Genomic DNA, 20,860 nt, shown 5'->3' with positions numbered 1-20,860 from the left:
ACAACCAAGTGCAAAGCACCATTGATAAAGTCCCTCATTATATCATAGCTAGCTATAGATCATAGGTTCATAGGTTGGTACTAGGCTATCGGCCCTAGGGCCTATACAAGCCTAGCCATAACAATTCCCTGGCTATGTCTTCCTACAATATTTACTTCCCTGGACCCCTGTCTAGCAGGGTGACTGACATGATCCCCGGGATGAATTTCCTATCTCCCATCCGATCGTCAAGGTTCCTTTTGAAGAAGGCCAAAGAGGTGCTCTGCTTGACATGTATGGGCAGTCTATTCCAGAGTCTGGGGAGTCTCTGGGTCATGAACCTTGTGATGACAAGGTTTAGATCCCTGGAATGTGTGGCTCTGAGGGATTGGGATTTCTTTAAGCATGTCCAGCAGCTCTGGGTTTGACATGGCCTTGTATGTTAAACAGAGATCACCTCTGAGTAGACGATATGTGACAGAGTATAGCTGGAGTTTTTTTTAGACTGTCTGCATAGGACATCTGCTTTAGGCCTATGATTCTTTTAGTGAGGTATTTCTGCAGCCTTTCCAGTTGTTGCAGATGTCTTGAGAGGTACATACCAAATGGGGAATTGTAGTCTATAATGGGTCTATAATGGGTCTAATGAGGGATGAGTACAGTGAGACAATGACCTCTTTTTTTTCTGGATGAAAAGCCCTTAGTGATGAGGTGTGGCACACAGAAGGATTTCCTGACTGTTGTGGCGATGTGGTTATCAAAGGTGAGACCACTGTCCACAAGTCTCTTATCACACTTTCGGTGTTTAATGTACTGCCACCTATGTGGTAATTCATGGGTACATGTTTTTTCCCAAAGGGGATAACTATACATTTCTTGGCATTGAGCTTGAGCCCATGGCTCAGGCACCAAGCATCTGTTTCTGTAAGGCCCTTTTGTAGAATATCCACATCATTTGGGGATTCAATAATGGCTCCCAGTTTGCAGTCATCTGTGAACTTTGTTAGCCAGAGTCCCTTAGTGTTGGCCTTTACTTCAGAGAAGTAGATGCCAAACAAGAGTGTTCCCAGGACTGAACCCTGAGGTACTCCACCTCAGGGTTCAGTCCTGGGACCACTCTTACATATGTCCCAAGAATCCCATAACTCATACCTAGATCTGATGGCACTCAGCATCCAGCCCTAACACTCTATTCATGGGAGACTTCAACTATCCCCTCTATAGACTGGGAAACATACACTGCCTCCAGCTTACACTTGGAAGGTTTCCTTGACTTTATTAACACAAATATCAGAGGTTGAAATGTACTGGACCTAGTACTCATCAGTATTGGAAAGTGCTGCACCCCCCACACCTTGTCATGGCCTCACTAGTGAAGTCAGATCACAAAGCTGTCTCCTTCAAATTAAAAATCAACACAGAAAACCCAGCAAAACCTGTAACAGTTAGGAACTAAAAGCAAACTGCACCCTATTAAGCAATAGTTTGGTCGCAGAAAACCTGTACAACCATGTAAATCACTGCATAGAGGCTGCTGTACCTACCAGAAGTAAGCCCAAAACAAACCACAGTGGTGGAATGCTAACCTTCGCAGGATATATAGCAAAAGGAAAAAAATCATGGCCAAAATCAAAAAGAGCAACTCTCATAATAGCAAGAGCTCTCTAATTAATATAAACAGGAAGCTAAAAGAACTAATTAAATGCAGCAAGGCCAACTACAAGATCAAGATAGCCTCTCAAGCTAAAGGCAACCACAAGGCCTTCTACAGCAAAGTCCTAAACCTTAAAGGTAATGCACAGCAGAAAGCTGAACTGGTGTTAAATGGTACCACCTTCGACGATCAGAGTGGCATAGCAAATTTTTTGGCTGATAAATTCAGTTCTAAATTCAACCATCACTCTCCTCCTGCCTACCCCTTTGAAATTCCTACTAGCATACTCCCCAAGCTAGTAGCAGGGAGCAGGTCATGGCAGTACTTGCTAGGGCCAAAAACACAGTGTCAGTGGGCCCAGACAGTATCATTAGTTACCTCTTAAATAGCTTGAAACATAACATATCAGGATCACTTGAGTCACTTTTCAACTACAGCCTCAAAAGAAGCTATGTGCCACATGAATGGAGAACTGCAATGGTTATCCCTCTTCACAAGGGTTTACCATCAACCGACCCTGCAAGCTGTAAATCCATTTGTCTGACTAGTCTAGTATGCAAAGCCATGGAACATATCATTATGGAAATGATCAACAAAACCATTGGCAACCTACAGATAATGGACCCATCCCGGTTTGTTTTTTATCAAAGGAAAGTCATGTCTACTTAACCTGGTGCACTTCCTTGAGAGGGTCATCAATGCAATGAATGAAGAGAAAACAGTGCATACCACCTAACTAGACCTGGCTAAGGCATTCAGTATAATACCCCATTTTTGTATTGTTGATAAACTCACCAAGCTAGACATAACCCCCTACATAACTCACTGGATTGCCAGCTGGCTCATAGATGGGACCCAATAAGTCAGGATTGGTGTGACCACCTCCACAAAGTGACCAGTCACCAGTAGAGTACCCCAAGGCTCATTTCTGGGCCCACTCCTGTTTGCCATCATCTTCTTGGAGATCAAGGCTAATGTCAGGGGCCTCTGGTATCATAGATTCCCCCATGATGCTAACATCCTACAAGAGGAGTCACTCTAGCACAACCAAATGACGGGTGCCAAAACCATAGATTAAAACTCAATGTCAAGAAGTGTATTGCACTGCCTTTTTGAGGAAAAAAAGTCTACCCAGATTAATTACTCCATCAATAAGACACCCCTAAGTGTTGACCAGTAGTTAGGGGTCTGGAAACATATGTAGACAGTAATCTGGCCTTTGACCAATTTGGTAATTAGAAAATCTTTCTATGTCGCCCAACCTATAAGTAAGGGTATAGCATCCAGGTCCAAGGAAGTTATAGTACCACTTTACTCAGCCCTTATTAAACCCATCATTGAGTACAGTGCCCCCTTCAACATGTACCTGACTAGGCATATACAACAGCTGGAATGCTGCAGAGGTTCCTCATGAAGACAATCCAGGGTATTAACACATTGTCCCATACAGGTTGCCTTAAAACCCTTTCTATACTCAGTCTCTTACAGGTTACTGAGTGCCAATCTATGCCTGGCATATAAGACATCTTCAGATCCTGCCCTGATGAACATTTTGCACATCCGCAAAATGAGTGGTATCAGAAACACTTGATCCAAGGATTTAAACTTTGCCTGTGACATAAATAGAACATGCTAGTGAGACTGATTTGTCCTAAAGGATCTCCCACACTCTGAAATAGGCTAACCATCCATGTGAAGCAGAGTTCATCCCTAACCTATTCATACTTAACCTTGACCATTGAATGGGAAATAAAAAATTCACCACCAGTCTAGCCCCCATATCTGTGACAAACCAAGGCCAACAACAAATGTTCCCTAACTAACATAGCCCCCACTAAACATTTGCAACCTCCTAACATACCCCCCCCCCAATAGACTCCCCATGTTACATAGGGACACAATTGGGTTGGGTTTTGCTTCTAGGTTTATAAAGGCCCTAGTGGTCGTTAGCCTAATATATACCTATGAGCCTATATATTCTTATTACTGCATAATGATGTCAAGTACATTCTTACCATGTCTCTTTCAGGGTCATCACATAAACAAATGTAGCTCAACACCTTACAATTTATACTGTAATAGAATTCTGCACAGTAGATGAAATGTATTTATTTCTGTTTATTTAAAGTGCATGGCAAGTTCCTAACATGGGTAGTGCACCAGTCAGTACAGTAGAGTAACGCTGCCTAATTTATCAAGTGATCAAAATCAGAAGGTAAAATGCATTTGCATATTTTGTATTTCATTTTTGCTACAGCATGTAAGCATAATGAACATTTAAAGACCTGTGCTGCAAACGATTAAATATTGTATATGGTAAAAAGAGAGGAATTGTAAGGGATTTCAAAACAAGTCCAGTATTTCATATAGTGAAATGTTAATTCCAGTTCAGATTATTGAAGGGTTTACACACTCTAGAAGTGTGCAGAGTTCAAAATGCAAAATAAAAATAATGACTCTTCATATTCTATACTTCAGCAAGTCATAAGTTTATTTCTTTCTGCTAATAAACATTTTCATTTCATATAACATGTCACTTTGGTAGTAATGCATAGTTTACAGTTTGCTGTTGCTTTTACAGCCACATTTCCTACAGCCCAGCACCCCTGAATCATCTGAGTAATAAACCTACTTTGGTCAAAAAATTAATATACAAAAAATGACAGTATTAACATGAAGCCACTGATGGTAGCAGCACATTGGCAGTATCAAGCAGGAAAAGTGGGCAGTACTTGGTGGCTCTCAATCTCCTAGTGTTCAGCTGAAGTGCCAGTTTTTTTCAGGATCCTTATGTTTTTCAAATGCATTTAAGATGGGCAGTTTGCCATACCATATGGAAAATAAAAGCAGTTCACTTTTATAGCAAAACAATGGACTACATTGTATGATTTTTATTATTATAGCCAATTTTCTACAAACTCATGGGTCAGCACCAGGTGCTCAGACATTCCCTCTCCTGTTGGATGACCAAAAAATAATTTTCTGTTAAGAGTAAATAACATTGGGTCAGATTCCAAAAAAAAACTTGCTCTCAGTCTGCCCTGATTCCAAAAGACTTCTTATCCATGGAAGTGACTGACGTCTGTGTAAGACCCATCTGTAAACAAGCACGTGTTCCATAAATCCAGGTAATGTTTAATATATGTCTATATCTGCTATATGAAATACCAGACGGAAACCATTCTTGGAGTATTCTTTCTTGTTTAGAAAATTATCCTTTTTTCTATTTGAAGACTTGCTGAGTAGAGCTTGAAGATGCGTCAGTTTTTGATAGCATTTTATATAATTTCTTATTTCTATACATACAAGGCTGGTAGCAGATGTTTTAAACAAGAGGAATAATTGCTTATATCAGATGCTTTCATTTTAATCCATTAATTTCTGATGTAGAGTAGTATCCCATTCATTATTTTGCCATACTAGAAGTGTCCTATCTTTTCTTCATTTCAAGAGTTTGATTAACGACAAAGGAATGTTTAGCCTTTTGAAATGCCCTACTTATGCCAGTAAAAGAGGCTACCTCAGTACATAAAACTAGGACATACTCTGCTACACAGTGAGTTCACTGGCAGGCAAAAATATCTTGTTTCTGAGGAAGTGTACCAAGATTTACCTTCTGTTTGTTGGTGCCTTGACCTAAACCAAACAATGATTAGTAGAAAATGTGAAATAAGTGCACATTCTTTTACTGTGTCTGAACGCATTTTTATGGAACTGCATGTATTTTCAGAGTGAACAGTTAGGCTCTCAAGGTTCCCTTCCCAAGTCACGTGCTTCTGATGGGCTGAAGATGCGAGATTCGGTTCGTATGACACGGTATCTGGAGTCTTGGGGAGCACCAAAGCCATTTTTCCACCTACAGCACAGAGGCAGTGGTAGCAGTGATCCATCATCTGCCCATGGACGTCTAAATGGGGTTAGTATGGTACATTGATTCAACTGGCTTCTGAACATTGTTTAAGTAAGCTATGTTTCAGAGTCATCAACCTAAAAATGATGCTCAGGCAACTGTTAAGTTTCTGTACCTTGCATATTGCAGCAGAAAATTATATCCATTTGTTTGATTTGTTTCTTTAGCTGCTTTTTTAATGATTTTCATGATACATGTAAACAAGTATTTTAATATTAATAATGTCCATTTAAAATCCCATACACTTGTATATACTGTTATGCATGTTTCTCAGTCCTTGATTTAAAACATAAGTGATAGCTGCAAAGACAAGTATTTTAGAAGGCTCATAATACCTTGTAAAGCATATGTAAACCTGCAAACACACTAACAAGCGCACAAACACCCACCCATGTGGAGGGCTTCATCTCCACACCCCCCTAACTAAATATACCAACTCCGAGATTGCACTACTCTGGAGGTAAGGAGCAAAGGTCAGCATGCTGGCCAAGTGGTTACTTACCATTATTGATTTGTCGGTGTTCCGGCCAGTCAGTCTTCCTGGATGTCGGTATTTTCATCTCAGTCTTTTGGGTTTTGGATAAGTGGGTTTTTGGGTTTCTAAAGGGGACCTACAACTGAGTTACCTGTTGGTTGGTTGACAACAGTAATTGTGATAATTTAATCTGCCAAAATAACAGGGAAATATGTGCTTAATCCAAGACTATGGTATCAGAGTATTCATCCTACTGGACACAACATGCATGCTTACTACACCGATGCCACAAAGGTTAAAGTATATAGTATTCCACAGTGATAGTGTATGAAAAATGAACTTTTTGAAACTGGCTTTCTCCTGTAAAATTATCTAATGGTTAAAGTAACTGCTCATCAGCTTTTGCTCCACATGTCGTGGTGCAAGGGTAATATGAAAAAAAATAAATAAATAATCACTTTAACAATCTGGTGATCAGGTACACTGATCTCAGATACAGTATATATGGGGTTGGGAACAAACCAATCTTGTTGTGGGGTGCAGATCAGCAAATTCCCCCTGCAAATTGTTTGAAAAGTGTAACAATCAGTTTTGGAATCCACTGTTGTAATTGAATCTCACATTTTTTAAGTGTAGTGACTTTCATTATTTGGTTTTGCAGTTTTGACAGGGAGCTATATGCCTGTGTTTGCCATGCCAAACATCACTGACTCCTCCTGAGGATTACAATAAACCACTGCTTCAGGCAATACCTTTCCATGCCTCATCATCATCTTTGTGAAGGAATATTTCCTCAAGTCTCTCTTGAACTGTCCGACTTTCACCTACCAAAATTATCATCTTCAATCCCACTTTTCACCCTTGAGCCATACTTAATTTTTGATGTGTCTGATGTTTGTCCCCTCATTCTCTAATTTCCATTCTTCTAACGTTTGTAAGTGCAGATAGGTCTTTCTACCCAATTTTTTTTCCGTTCCTTCAGCATTCTGATAGCTCTGAGTTGTATGCTTTTAATTAGCTTTATTTCCCAACAGTTATGTGATTGTCAGAAAGAGGCACAGAACTCCAGATGTTCATAACTGTAACCTGTTTATAGGAAAGACAAGCTCAGCTTCTATGGAACCCATTCTACAAACTATAAACACCAACATCCTGTAGTGTTTTGCTGTTTCTGTTTCACATTGCAAAAATGATTCAGTTTGGGGGCAGTTTTCATCACTGGATCACTGGTCCTTTACTTCCTCTGCACTACTTAGGCTTACCCCTCTAAGCATGTATTTCCTGTGGCTGTCCATGAGAGAGTGTAATACACCATGCACACATACGTAGGCCATGAACAGAAGGTATCTGTGTGGTGTATTACACAATTACCCAGTAATTCTCTCCATTTTTATTCATTCTCCTATTACCTGTATAACCCATGTTAGGGTCAAGGCTGCATAGTCTATTCTAGCTCTCATTGAATGCAAGGCGGTGAAACTAATGCTGAAAGGGATGCCAGCCCATCACAGGATTCACAAGATCAGTCACTCACTGCACTCACCTTTAGGCAATTTGCAAGATTTCTAATTTGTATGTCTTTAGGATATGGAATAAAACTGGAGTGAACAGTGAAAACCCCCATGACCAAAGAGATATAGGATAAGGCATCTGAGCCTGGAAATGAACTGGTTAACCAAGCAATCTGAAGTAACAATACTAACCAATGTGCTACTGATCTATCCACAAATCTACATTTTGATAAATTTAAATCTCTATCTTGATGAGGCTGTGAAGTATTTGCATATGCATCTTCCAGGCCGTGTCATGGCAGTAGTTCTGAGCCCTGTAAAGCAAGTTTGTAGTGATGGATGGATTGTGTTCCTGAGAGTAATTCTTGGTATTATAGTACTGTTTAAAATTTGGAATACAATGGAATTTAATAGATGAATAGATGAAACTTACTGCTGTTTAGGGTTACACATCCTTGTTAGCAGTTTGAACACAGAATTGTGTGAGGTTTCCACAGTACCAGGCAGTTCATTAGGGTAAATGACAAATGAGCATGGACAGAATGTGATCCTGTCAAAGAAGTAGCAGTGTTATGGTGAAGCTGATAATATCCTAGTATTTAATTAAGCTTGCAGAGTATGTAAGCTGCTATTGGTTGACTTCATTTTTTGGGTAACACTTGAGTATTTAAACAACAAACTGTATTGACCTGTTTTATCTATGATACTGTTCCACTGTCAGTGTAGTTAATATTGGCCTATTGTATCTATGATAGTGTTACACTGTCAGTGTAGTTAATCTCCTTCAGTTATCTTTTGTGTATTGAAACTGTTGCACGTTTGCACCTGACCAGAGGGAGCGGCTGTACAAGACTAATAGCATTGTTACTCTGAAGCTGGTAACGTCTTGATAATTATTTAAGCAGTCAACTCTTCCTGGGAATGTGAACTGCTATTAGTTGACTGCATTTTCTTGGTGGGACTTCAAAATTTGCATTGAGTTCATGCCAAATGCATGTACACCACTCAGTAAAGCAAATGTTTGGGTCCAGATTTGTTGAACATTACAGGCTAAGATAATGTCATTTGTTTAGTCAATGTTATTTTTTTTTAATTGTGCTTATTTTGACACTGTTGGTATCGTTGTAACCTATTTTTATTTTTTATTTCAGAAGTTTTTATTTACTTTCATTTATTTGAATACTTATTCAGATATTCAATTAAGCTCCATTATTTACATTATGTTTATCAGTGGCAAGGCTAGCCACCCGGCACTGTGAACCTTGCCTCTAGATTGTTACTGATAGTGACACCCTGACCACATGTGTAAAAATGAGAAAATAGGGTTGTGGATGGATGGATTTACATTATGTTTATATTTTGTTTTGATGATTGATGTTTAAGCTTTTGATCAGAAATTACTGTCAGCTTTTATTATTAATGTTACTTGTGCTGTTTTAAACATTCAGAGTATTTATACACAATTTGAAAATATTATTTGGAAGGATAAGACCTTGTGATATTTATACACTTGCATAATCTTGTGTTTTGACACTTGGGGATATTTAATGATGGGAGTAATATATCTGGTGCTAACATTTTGATTAAGCATGTTCATTGTAAATTAGCACAGAGCGTGATCTGGTTATATTTAATGTTCTTAGTGTGAAACTGAAGAATAATGAGAATTTATTTTCTGACTGTTCTGTATCTCTCTAACAATGTACTTTAGTTAAGATTCTCTTATTTCCAGATTGTTAGTGATTATTTAGCTTTATTACCTTTGCACATTGGCATGCAGTGCAAAAGCTGCCGAGCTGTGCCTTTAACCATTAGTTGACTTTGGAGGAGGAATCCAGTTTTAAAAAGTTGATTTTTAATACACTGATATCATTGAAAAAAAAAACAGTAAGCTTTAACCTTTGTGGCATCAGTGTAGCAAAAACGTATGTCATGTCCATAGACTTTAATGGGCTTACCATCACACAGATGCGAAGGTGCCCCATTAAAGCCATGGATGCAAGTTAACAGAAGGGTAGCATCAGGGTAGGGAATACTAACTTTATTTGAGATATGTTTAAATGAAAAGTTTAATTAAAAATTAAAAAAGTGGCCCAAATAAATAAGTACAGAACGAGGAAAAATATAGCATGGCACTTGAATCATTAAATGCCGCAATTCATTTAGGAACACTAGAAAATCACTTTAAGACATTAGTACTTGTGAAGGATATAAGGGTGTTATTGGAGACATTGTTGCCTCACAGTAAGATGCTGTCCGGTTTGATTCTCAGCTAGAGCGTCTTCTGTGTGGAGATATGCATGAATGGGCGTACCTTCGTTGAAGGTTGTGCATCAGGGCTGGTAACTCGGCAGAGAAAAATCAACTGCCAATCATTAGTGGACCGGAGTTCTGCTGTGGCAACCCCTAACCGATAAAAGCCGAAAGACACAAACAATTGGAGACATCAGATATAGGTGGTTTAGCCTGAGCCCTATGGTAACTGAGTGTGTAGCTAAGCTAGGACTTTCACGGTGCATGTTTATCCACCCTTCCCCCACAAGGTTTGCCCCTCTGGTTATAGTTATTTATTGGACTGGGTGTTGTTATTGAATTGATTGATACTGGAATAGTATGAAGCCAAGCCCATCATCATCAGTGATCATTTGTGTGTAGGTGGGTCTTTTAGTTTTTCAGCTAACTACAGCCAGAAAACTGAAATTAGATATCTAGATTCTGCATTTAATGAAGAAGTATTTGACTCCTTAGTTATGCTAGATTGTGTAGTTTTTTTATATATTAAACAAGACATCTACAGAAAGTGGTTTACTCTTAAGCGTCATATAACTGCTGTGATTGGAAAGTTTTTTATTTTTCCTATGCAACATGTGCCTAGTAGAGAAATGAATTGTCCCTCTTGGCTTGACTTGGAGCTAAGGACATTCTTTGGGCAGAAAATAAGGCATGTTGTCATTTTGTAAGGCACATCATTGATAAGAACTGAGTCTTGTTTAAAAAAGACAGTTTATGTTTAAATAGCAATATCAGTAAAGAAAAAGACCTGCTGCATTGGAAGAAAATGAAAATGCTGAAGGAGATATTGTTATGTCTTTTTGAGCTTTTAGTCAAATAACAAAAAAATTGGCATACTACTAATGACCAAAATTGTATGTCTGGGAAAAGAAATTAAGGAGGAGGAGGAGACAGCATCTTGCTTTAATAAATATTTTAAGTTGGTCTAAGCTACCTAATCAACAATTGTAGCTTTGTAGTTATTGCCCTGGAGGTCTGTCTGTTCAACATATCATGCTAAGCCTTTTGTTTATCTGACTAGCACTGACACAAGATTTTCAAAGTCAGATTCTAACTAGTTGGGATTGCCTTTCTCACATTTGTTTCTTTATAAAACATTATTTTCTGATGAGAGGACATTATACTGTTGGTTTTTATTTTCAAAAAATGGCAATAAAAATTAATAAATTTTGTGGAAGTAACTTGTGCATACATGCCTATAACCTGATGTGAGTTTCAGCGCAAAAAACATATACGTCTGATCAACATGGTATACAACACAGTTACCAGTCTGCTACCTACCAAACTGAATGACTGTACTTTTTACTGGATATCTCAGCTGCTTCCCATCTGCTGATTTTGTATGCCATTCAGGATCTCTCTGGAAGTGGAGCTTGCAGCTTGGAATACTGCGCCAGTCTTGATGTCATCACAATAATCCTGATGATCTTCCCCAGTGCATTGTTTGGCAAAAATTGGCTAAACAGGACAGGCCCCCTTGGGTAACTTTCTGCCATCTACAGCTTCATTTGCTTATCTTCTGAATATTCTTCATAATCTTTCTTCCTGATTTATATCCATGCCTGTGTTTTGGGCCCCAATCCCCATACTTATTAATTTTCCACTAAACTCCCACTGGTTTCATTGTTAGTGGCCTTTCTGAAGACCGCACTCATGGTACTTTGCAGGTAATGCAAAGCAGTGTACATACAACAATCACTTATTAGGACTTCCAAGATGGCTGCACACTAAGTAACAACTTAATTTCAGCTCTCGCAGTGTGAAAACAGAAGCTGTGAAAAGAGAGCCAGTGAATGTCTTTGTGTAAATTTCATTTACTGGCTAGTAAGTGTACTCCCAGCAAAGAACAAATTAAGAGAAACTGAAAGAAACTCAATCACAAAAGGTGAGGAGAAAACAATGGCTGGGAAGAATTCTGCAACTGTTCAGCAAAAAGAAGTTCAAGCTCTAGTTTTGGTTCAAGATATGACTTTCAATAATCTAGAGGACAAAATATGTCAAATGTGCTCAGAGCTGATTAAAATAAATGAAACACTGAAGTAGTGTATCAACTCAAATAACAAAAGGCTGGAAAAAATGGAAGAAGCTTTAAACAGATATTCAGATGAGCTGATAAAACTCCAAAAGTTAGACAATGAAATAAAGAAAAGGCTGGATGAGTATGAGACTGCTCAAGATGAGATGTTTCAAAAATGGTAGAATTAGAGGAAAGAACACATAAGTAAAACCTGAGACTTTCTGCTGTACTAGAGAAACTGGTAGTAACAGACTGTATTTAATTTTATGAGAGCACAAACAAGCAACTGGACTGGTATTCCACAGCAGGAGTTGTTAATTGAAAGGGCACATTGTGTGTATACTCCAAGCCTGGCCATGAGAAAACAGCCAATGCATTTAATAGTAAAGATGTAATCCTGTGAAGAGAAAAAGTTGATTCTGACAAAACTGTGGCAGAAGGACAAAGTACTAAAAGAGTGTTGTGGAAAATGATTACTCTCTGTGCACCAGGCAGAAGCAGAGACAATTTATTCCAGCAATCCGAGAATATTAAGAAGCACATGTGAGATTCAAGCTGCTGTATGTATCTAGTTATCTTCAGAATATTTTTTTTTCCTGGAAGGTCAGTCATTTTTTGATGCTGAGCATGCTAAGAAAGAAATACAAATGTTTGTCTAAAAAGTGAGCTGTCAAACAGAAGGTGATTCTGCTTCTTATTCTTCTGATAATAAAGCTTGTAGGGAGGCTGTACCAGTGAAACCTTTTCCAGTGTTCCAAAGAAAAAATCTTGAGAGGCAGAAAAAGAGCACACACGTTGACTAGAAGAACCAACAGTGTGTTGGAAATGAAGCTGAGATTGGTTTTGGTAGGTGGAGATCAAACGGAAGAAAACCAGTAACACAGAAATTAATGAATGAATGTGGGATTACAAAGCATCCGTTACATATGTGAAATATGGCAGAACAAGGAAACCTGGAAATATTGGACCTTTGTGACTTTGTTAAACTTGTAGGGGACTCCAATGCCCTATTTCATGTCATTAATGTTTGGAAGCACATTAAGGAGAGGGAAGAGGAAGGAAAGAGGTAACTATAAGTAAACACATTTTGTTCTTAACAGTATTTTTAGAAAACATGACATATACTGCATGCTATAAAGTAAAGCTTTTTCAGTTATTTTTGTGTATGATAAGGATACTAAGGTAAATGGATGCTCCTTTATTCCCTCTTTTGTTTTGTTTAATTTTAAGAAATATAGGTACTGCAATGTAAAAAGAGAAGAAAGGCTGGAAAACAAGAAGGCACAAAACATTTCAGAACAATGGCTCAGGCAGCAGAAAGTAGAAAGGGTTGTTGCAAAGCTTAGGGAGCCTATAGCAAGGAAAATAACCAGAGATCCCATAGAGGTATTAGAAATATTTCAGATATTTGATGAAAATTTATTTAAGGCAGAGAAATGTTAAAATGAAGAAAAAGTACAAAGGGAAATCTTTATGGAAGAATTAAATATGCCAGGGTTAAAGGTGGAAAAGGCTTAATTACTAACAGTGTGAGGATAGGAGGAGATGAAAGAAAATGATTTATAACCAATCTGCAAGAAAGTATCCAGGAATAAATGGTATTCCTGTGGAAGTTTGGAAGCTAGGAGGGAAGAAAGAGATAAAGATCGGGGGGGGGGGGCTTGTTTAACAGTATTTTAGGAGGAGGTCAAACATCAACATCCTGGAAGAAAGCAGTGGAGACTTGTAATCCCTAAAGAGGGTGAAGACCCATCAGATTCAGCTTCATGCAGGCCCATTTAAGTCTTAAACTATGCTTATAAAGTGTTTATGTCTATAATGGCTAAAAGAATGGCAAAGGTGATGCCAAAATTGATAGATATGGATCAGTGTGGTTTTGTAGAGGGGAGACAAACATTTGACAACATTAACAGAACAATGATCCAGAGGGAAGCATAATGTAAGAAAATACCACTGTTGTTGGTGGATCTTGATGCAGAGAAAACATTTGACATACTAAGCTACACTTTTATGAGTAGGGCAATGGAAGCATTTGCTTTCCCTGATAAAATTATAAAGTTGATTAACAGGGTGTATGAGGGATGGGAGGTGAAAGTTAAAGTGGGTGAGTTCTTCTCTGCTAAGTTCTATTAGAACAGAATAACCAGGCAGGGATGTCCTGTTTCCTCTCTATTTGCATTATATTTAGAACCATTTTCAAAGAAAATAAGGGTATAATTGTTATGGTAATCAAGAAAAGTCGGTTTTATTTGCAGATATTATTTTATACCTGTTAAAACCAGAAAATTACATTTCAGTGTTATGAAACATTCTGAGACTGGTTCAGGTCTTTTGGGGATACAAAATGAATGGAGGTAAAGCAAAGGCAATAGCTGTAAACTATGTACCCACATAGGAATTGGTTCAGCAATATTCATATTTATGGGGACATGATAAAATAAAGTACTAAAGAATCTTCTTCTTCTTTCGGCTTTTCCCAGTGGGTCGCCACAGCGGATCACCTGTCCGCTCATGATTGGTAATAGAGTTTTACAGTGTCGAGTTGCCAGCCCGGTGCCCAACCTTCCACAGAAGGCACAAAGAAGTACTAAAGAATATGGAGTAAAAAGGATTCTGTTACAGCACCTAAGGATTTGTGTGAATAGATTAAACAGAAGAAAATGCAAAAGCTGGGAAATTGTAAGCTGTTTTATGGATAGCAAGATACAAGCAGTGATAATGTTTTAGTCCCTATAGTTTTATACACAGGCCAAGCATATTTTTATCAAGCAGAGGAGATGTTGTGGATAGCAATTAATAAAGAGTTGAATGATTTTATCTGGGAGGGAAGGAGGGCAAGAGTCAAGTGAGATAAGCTGATCCTTCCAAAAAGACAAGGTGGTTTGGGATTATCTGAAATGAAGAGGTATTTCAGAGCTACACAGTTAAGGCTTCTATACATAGTACAAGCAGAAAGCTATAATTCAAAGTGGAAAGAGGTGATGATAAAATGGGGGGGGGCTAAACAAACAAGGAGAGCCTGGGGATTTTGGATGCAGATCTTTAAGGAGAATAATAATAACCATACAAATTATTATAATTACAAAGTAGCAGAAAGTATTCTAAGAACTAAGCAAATATGAGAATGGAGAAGGAAGATTCTGCTGATAGGGATGACTGCAGTTATGGGTACAGAGAATAGGCAAGAGGTGGCTGAACTGGCAAGGGAACCAATGTGTTGGGAGTAAATAGAGAGGGGGATGTAAAAGAATAGCAAGAGGCCAAGAAATCATTTGGACTGCAGGCTAGAGATTGCTTCCCTATCAAGGATTAATATCAAAATATAGGCAAAGAGAAAGAAATGAGAGAGATCCTAAGTGAAATACCAGCACTGGAAGAGTTTTTAGTAGACTCTAGAACAGAAGCCACTATTAGAAAAGGGATGAATAGTAAGGCATATAAAATATTTCATGATGACTGGAGGAATCAATCAGAGGAGGTTAGATTATAAGGACGTGCAGTGTTTGCAACTGAAAATGTCAATCTGCTTTGTTTTCATTTATATGAATGTATGATTGTCTGTCATAAGTGATAATTTAGTAAAGATGTTTCTTGTAAAAAAAAATGCATAATTTATTACACAGTAGCTGGCATCTGCAAATGTACATCTATGATTATTACATTCATTTAGGTATGTTTGATGTCCCTTATTTACCACTTGATTTACCTTTTCAACCTCTTCCCTTGGGTATGCCTTCCAAAACAGAAGGGCAAACCTTATCCCTCTCCAGCCTACAGCCCTTAGGTGATCCAGGTAGTGCAGCTTTCCAGATGTGATTTATATAACTAGACTGGGTCTAGTGTAGCTTTCCAGATGTGATTTATATAACTAGACTGGGTCTCCATGATGCCTGTTTCCTGGAAGGACTGTTGATTTTAATCATCCTATTCCAGGTTTTTACATTGATAGCAGTCTGTTCTATCCAACATGTGCATATGAGGGATCATCTTTCTGATCTATGACCCTTAAGGTTGCTGCAGAAATGGGCAGTGCCTCCAAACTCCACTCCATTGGGATAAGGGGTAACTTTGATACGATCAACCCTTCACTATTGTCTGGCTGTGTATCAGTGTTTGTGTCTTCTTCCAAACACGCTGGGTACTGAGTTGTACACTGCATAATTTACTTATTTATTTATTTATTTTACATTTGTTGACCAGGCTAGTCTAGCTGGATATATGTCCATTTTCAGTAGAGGCCCAGGGAGAAAAGCTCCAAAACAGTATTAATTTAATTGAATAAAGATACAAAGCATCTACTTTAAGAAAAACATTATAAGACCAAATAATGTCAAAAAGCACTTTACCATAGATTTAATTTTAAGTTAGTAGGTGAGAGGGGGAAAACATGGAAAGAGACATAACAAATAATATAAAAAGTGAGAAAGAATAAAAAATAAAAATAAAATAATATTAGAGATGGTGCAAAGAGATTAAGAGCATTAGATGTAACTATGGAAGAGCAGGTATAGCAGATTTAGAGTTGTGGGTTAGACATAAAAAGCAAAAAGAAAAGTACAGCTGAATATCAAACGATTTATATATATATATGCTCACAGCGCATGGCATATTACAAAACTCTGACAAGGCAAGTTAAATAAATAAATAAATGTCTTTTTAAACAGCATAAACTTTTGTTCTTGTAGAACTTTCCATACTTACAATTCTTGTTTTTATGTCAACAATTTAACTTCTGAACCTGTTGTCCAAAACTAGAATTTTCTTTATAAAATTTGTGACATATATGTATGATTTCCTCTCTATAGTTTAATAGATTTAGAGCATGATGTTGGCAGACTACATCGTTAGAATTAGGGTTGAAAGACTTAAGTTAAACCTGCATGGGAATTCTTCTGTGTTCTTTTGTTGCATACCAACTGAATTACAGCATTAAAAACAGGTCAGTCAGAATTGTAAGGGGGGTTGATGGTACACCCTTTAACTCCTGTCTAGCTTTTGAACTGGGGTTGGGGCACAAGCCTCCCCACCCCTTTACTAATAATTGAAGTTACCTGTTTTTGTCAAATATGCACAAAAAAATAAGTGGTAAAGTACATAATTATGTTAAATATGCATGACATCTGTTTTCACAGTGTTTTGCACCTTTTCCACCTCATATCAATTAGTACTTAGTATGACCCGTCTGGACTGGTCTCAAGGCAACTTAAGCTTTCCTGCAGTCTGGCAAGCTGTCTCCACTGCAAGTGGAGTATGTCTAGCATATAACATCTTGATTTAATAACAACCTGCATTAAATAATACAGCCCACAACTATAGACCCAGATTTTTTCACTGACAAAACTAAACTTTATTTCATATAAAAAGCAATTATTTCACATAATAAGAGAATTGAACATAGATTATAAACGTTGTGCTGTAACTAACAGAATTTGACCAGTCAGCTACATCGTTCTATACAGTTAACACTTCTGAATTTACATTGACTGGAAACAGAAGAAAAGAAATAGTTGAGTATTCAGATCTTTATAAAATTCTGAACTAAACGTGTGAAAAAGACCAGACAAGTTTGTACAGGAGAGCTTTAAACACCATTGTGTTTTGTATCCTGTTACAGTGTTTTTCTGCAGATTTTACTCCAAAGCTTCTTCAAATGGTTTCAGCTGAGATGAAAAAGAACAATTTTACCAACAAAATTAACTTGGAGAGCATCAAGATTAATGTAAAACCCTGGGTAATAAATAATAGCACTGGAACGTTTCACTTTATTGCTTAAATGAATAACTTTATCATAAATGTATAGACTGAAAATGTCTTGTAAATTTAACTTGCTTTTAATTATTATGACTATTAAGTCTGGGAATCCTAAGGGCTCACTGCCAGTGAGTATGTGGAGTTATAAAAAGGTTATAAAAAGTATCCAAGTAGCACTGCAAATATTTGTTAATATATTCATAATGTTTTAGCAGTAAATTTCTTGGCATCTAATCTGCTGTGGATCTTCAGGAGAGTATCGATAGCTGTGAATCACTTTCTAAATACAGTCTTAACATTTTATTTTAAAGTCCTACTCATTACAAATGTCCATGTAATAGAACAGTGTACAGTTCTAACATCTGGGATCATTATATTAGTCTTTATTTGTACAGTGAGGTCTGGAATATTAGAATTATTTGGTTTCCTAATTTGTGGACTGTTGGCTGTCACTCTTTCAGATTTTTGAATGGGAACATTGAGACTTATTTCCTGTTTTAATGTCATATTGGTCTGATTTTAGGTCTCACATCCTATCATTTCCAAGCTTTGTTATCTCTGCCCTGCAAAGAAGTACACTGTTTTGGACAGTTTTGGTACATCCGTTTTAGAAAACATTTGAAATTTCACTCTGACTTGGTATGTGGCTAACACAACGGTTGGTATTTCATACTCAGTTCAAAAGCACGCAGGAGAAGCAAAAGCTGTCTTGCATACTTTGTAAGATTACAAATCAACCAGGATGGCTACAAACACCAGGACAACCAAAAATATACATATAAAGTTTTACAGAGTAAGCGAATTCTGATGAAGTCTCTGGTGCAAGGGATGAAAGCGCTTACTCAATAAGACTTTATATGTGCATTGTTGGTAGTCCTGGTGTTTGCAGCCTGGTTGCTTTAGTGATTTAATACAGCTATTTGCTGGGCTTTTCCATTTTTTTTTTGTTATACTTTGTAAGACTGTTGTGATTCATAGCTCCCTCGGCTACCTAGAATCTCCACTATGCAGTGGAGGCAGCAAGAATTAGAATGCCACATGGTGATATGGTACTCCTTGGGATAAGATGTGTGAAAGCGATCATCTCAGTGCCCTGATCAGTTACACTACTTGTGTAGCTCGGGATTCATAGACAACTTAATTGTACAAGCATGGAGAAGGACACAGTTCCAGAAATGCTAAGTGTGTGCCTCATTCCTCCCAGTGGTGGGAATCTGTGCAGGGTAAAGTGGACCTGCTTCATCCTGCACAGATAGATGACAGATGTCAGATGAGTGTTGTACTGTGTGTGAATCTGTATGCTTGTATTTGTATGTTGCTGTGTCAGTGCCTGTATGATGACTGGAACAATGTTTTGAAGTCTTTAAGTATCTGGATGTGAATGGGTGCTTTATGTACGCGTGTGTGTGTGTCTGTGTGTCCTGGGATGGAGGGGTCAGTGCCTGTGTGTATTCCTGTTTCCTGGGATGGAGGGGTCAGTGCCTGTGTGTATTCTTATTGATACCTGCTCTACAGTAGTTGCTCTGCTGCATAGTTGTTTCAGCAGCACAGTGGAGCGATTCCTAGTTATTCATATTTCTGGGTAGAGAGATGTTTCACTTCAGAGAATGTAGATGACAAAATACAAACCTTCAAAGGAGGACTGAAATGATTGCCTCCCACCTCTTCTGGTTTTCCGGTTCCATAGGTCCAAGACCCTTGCCCCCCCTGACAGTTTCGGCTACTCTGTCATCAGCTCTGTCGTGATCACTTTCGGCTAATAACTGTGGATAATGCTCAGTCTCTGTTGCACCTCAGCCACATTCACACTGAGGGCATTAAACTGTATTGCTTACTTGACCAGAGTTTGACTTGGCTTATGTTGGAAGTGTGAAGGATAGTTAAGACACAGCAGTCTCTGAAGTCACCGAAGACTTTGGAGATTCAGTTGTCTACCTTGCAGTCTATTGCCAATGTGTACATGCCACTACTGTCTAATGAGGCTGATGGCACATCATGAGCCATTAATGCTGGAACTGCCGTGCTTGGATGAGGCTGTGTAATTTTGTGGACAACTTCAAGGCATCCTTTATTAGTGCAACCTTTTATGGCTCTCCACTTTTTATGGGTTCATTGTTAAGGACTAGGCTAGCTGCCATTGCAGGCCATTTTAAGCCTAGCCAGTCTCCCTTTTTGTGCTCAAAATAACCTATTACATTTGGTTATGGTTGGCCTTTCTCACCCCATGGTCAATAATTCTATATTATCCCTAATGAGAATAACAGGGATTACAGCATAGGAAATTTGAGCGGACCCAGGCATGGGATGAAGCATTTAGGAGCTGCACTTGTTGTCCATTAGTAGTACAGGGGCAGTCCTTCATAGGTAGGTACTAGGCTATCGGCCCAAGGGCCTAAGTAAGCCTAGCCAACAAGGTTCCCTGGTGTACGTCACCCAAGAAAGTTATTTTCCTGTGCCCCTGTAGAGCAGAGCCACAGTAGTGATCCCCAGGGTGTATATCCTATTTCCCATCCAATTATCAAGATTTTTCTTGAAGAGTGCTAATGAGGAAATTTGCTTGACATAGATGAGTAGCTTGTTCCAGATTATGGGAAGTCTCTGGGACAGGAATCTATCCCTCCAGCATGTCCTGTTTATTGTGGTGACAAGGTTTAGGTCCCTAGAGCGTGTAGCTTGGAGGGATTGGGATTTCTTTAGGTATAGTATGTCCAACAGCTCTGGGTTTGACATAGCTTTATATATTAGGGAGAGATCCCCTTGGAGTAGGCGATATGCTACGGAGTAAAGCTGACGTTTTTTGAGATGGTCAGTGTAGGGCATCTGTTTGAGGCCAGTAATCCTCTTTGTGAGGTACTTTGTGGCCTTTCCAGCTGCTGCAGATGTCTTGTGAGGTACTTCCAAAAGGGGCATTGTACTCTATAATGGGCCTAATGAGCGTCGAGTAGAGGGGAACAATGACCTCTTTTTTTCTAGATGGGAACCCTTTTATGATGAGGTGTGCCATGTAGAAGGATTTCCTGACTACTGTGGTGATGTAATTATCAAAGGAGAGACTACTGTCCACCTGGGTCCCCAGGTCTCTTTATCACACATTCAGCATTAAGTAGACTGCCGCCTATGTGGTAGTTCATGGGTACAGAGTTTTTACCAAAGGGGATGACAGTGCATTTTTTGGCATTGAGCTTGAGGTCACGGCTCTGACACCAGGCATCTGTCTCAGTGAGCCCCTTCTGTAGGATGTCCACATCATTTGGGGAGTCAACTATGGCTC

At 38.5% G+C, this 20,860-nt stretch overlaps 1 protein-coding gene across 2 annotated transcripts in view; it reads left to right on the top strand.

Moving 5' to 3' along the window:
- Window positions 1–20,860, top strand: part of ADCY7 (adenylate cyclase 7) — a 2,777,509-nt gene that overhangs the window by 2,372,336 nt on the left and 384,313 nt on the right. For both annotated transcript variants that reach the window (XM_044081980.1, XM_044081981.1), the window contains one exon: window positions 5,364–5,549. In XM_044081980.1, coding sequence (XP_043937915.1) covers window positions 5,364–5,549 — 186 coding nt within the window. The remainder of the gene's footprint in view (window positions 1–5,363; window positions 5,550–20,860) is intronic.

The sequence above is a fragment of the Protopterus annectens genome, chromosome 8.part1 (genome assembly GCF_019279795.1).
Source record: "Protopterus annectens isolate FY-2018-M chromosome 8.part1, PAN1.0, whole genome shotgun sequence".
In the NCBI taxonomy this organism is placed as follows: domain Eukaryota; kingdom Metazoa; phylum Chordata; order Ceratodontiformes; family Protopteridae; genus Protopterus; species Protopterus annectens.
Note: the sequence above shows the minus strand (reverse complement) of the source record. Positions and strands in the feature narration are given on the sequence as shown.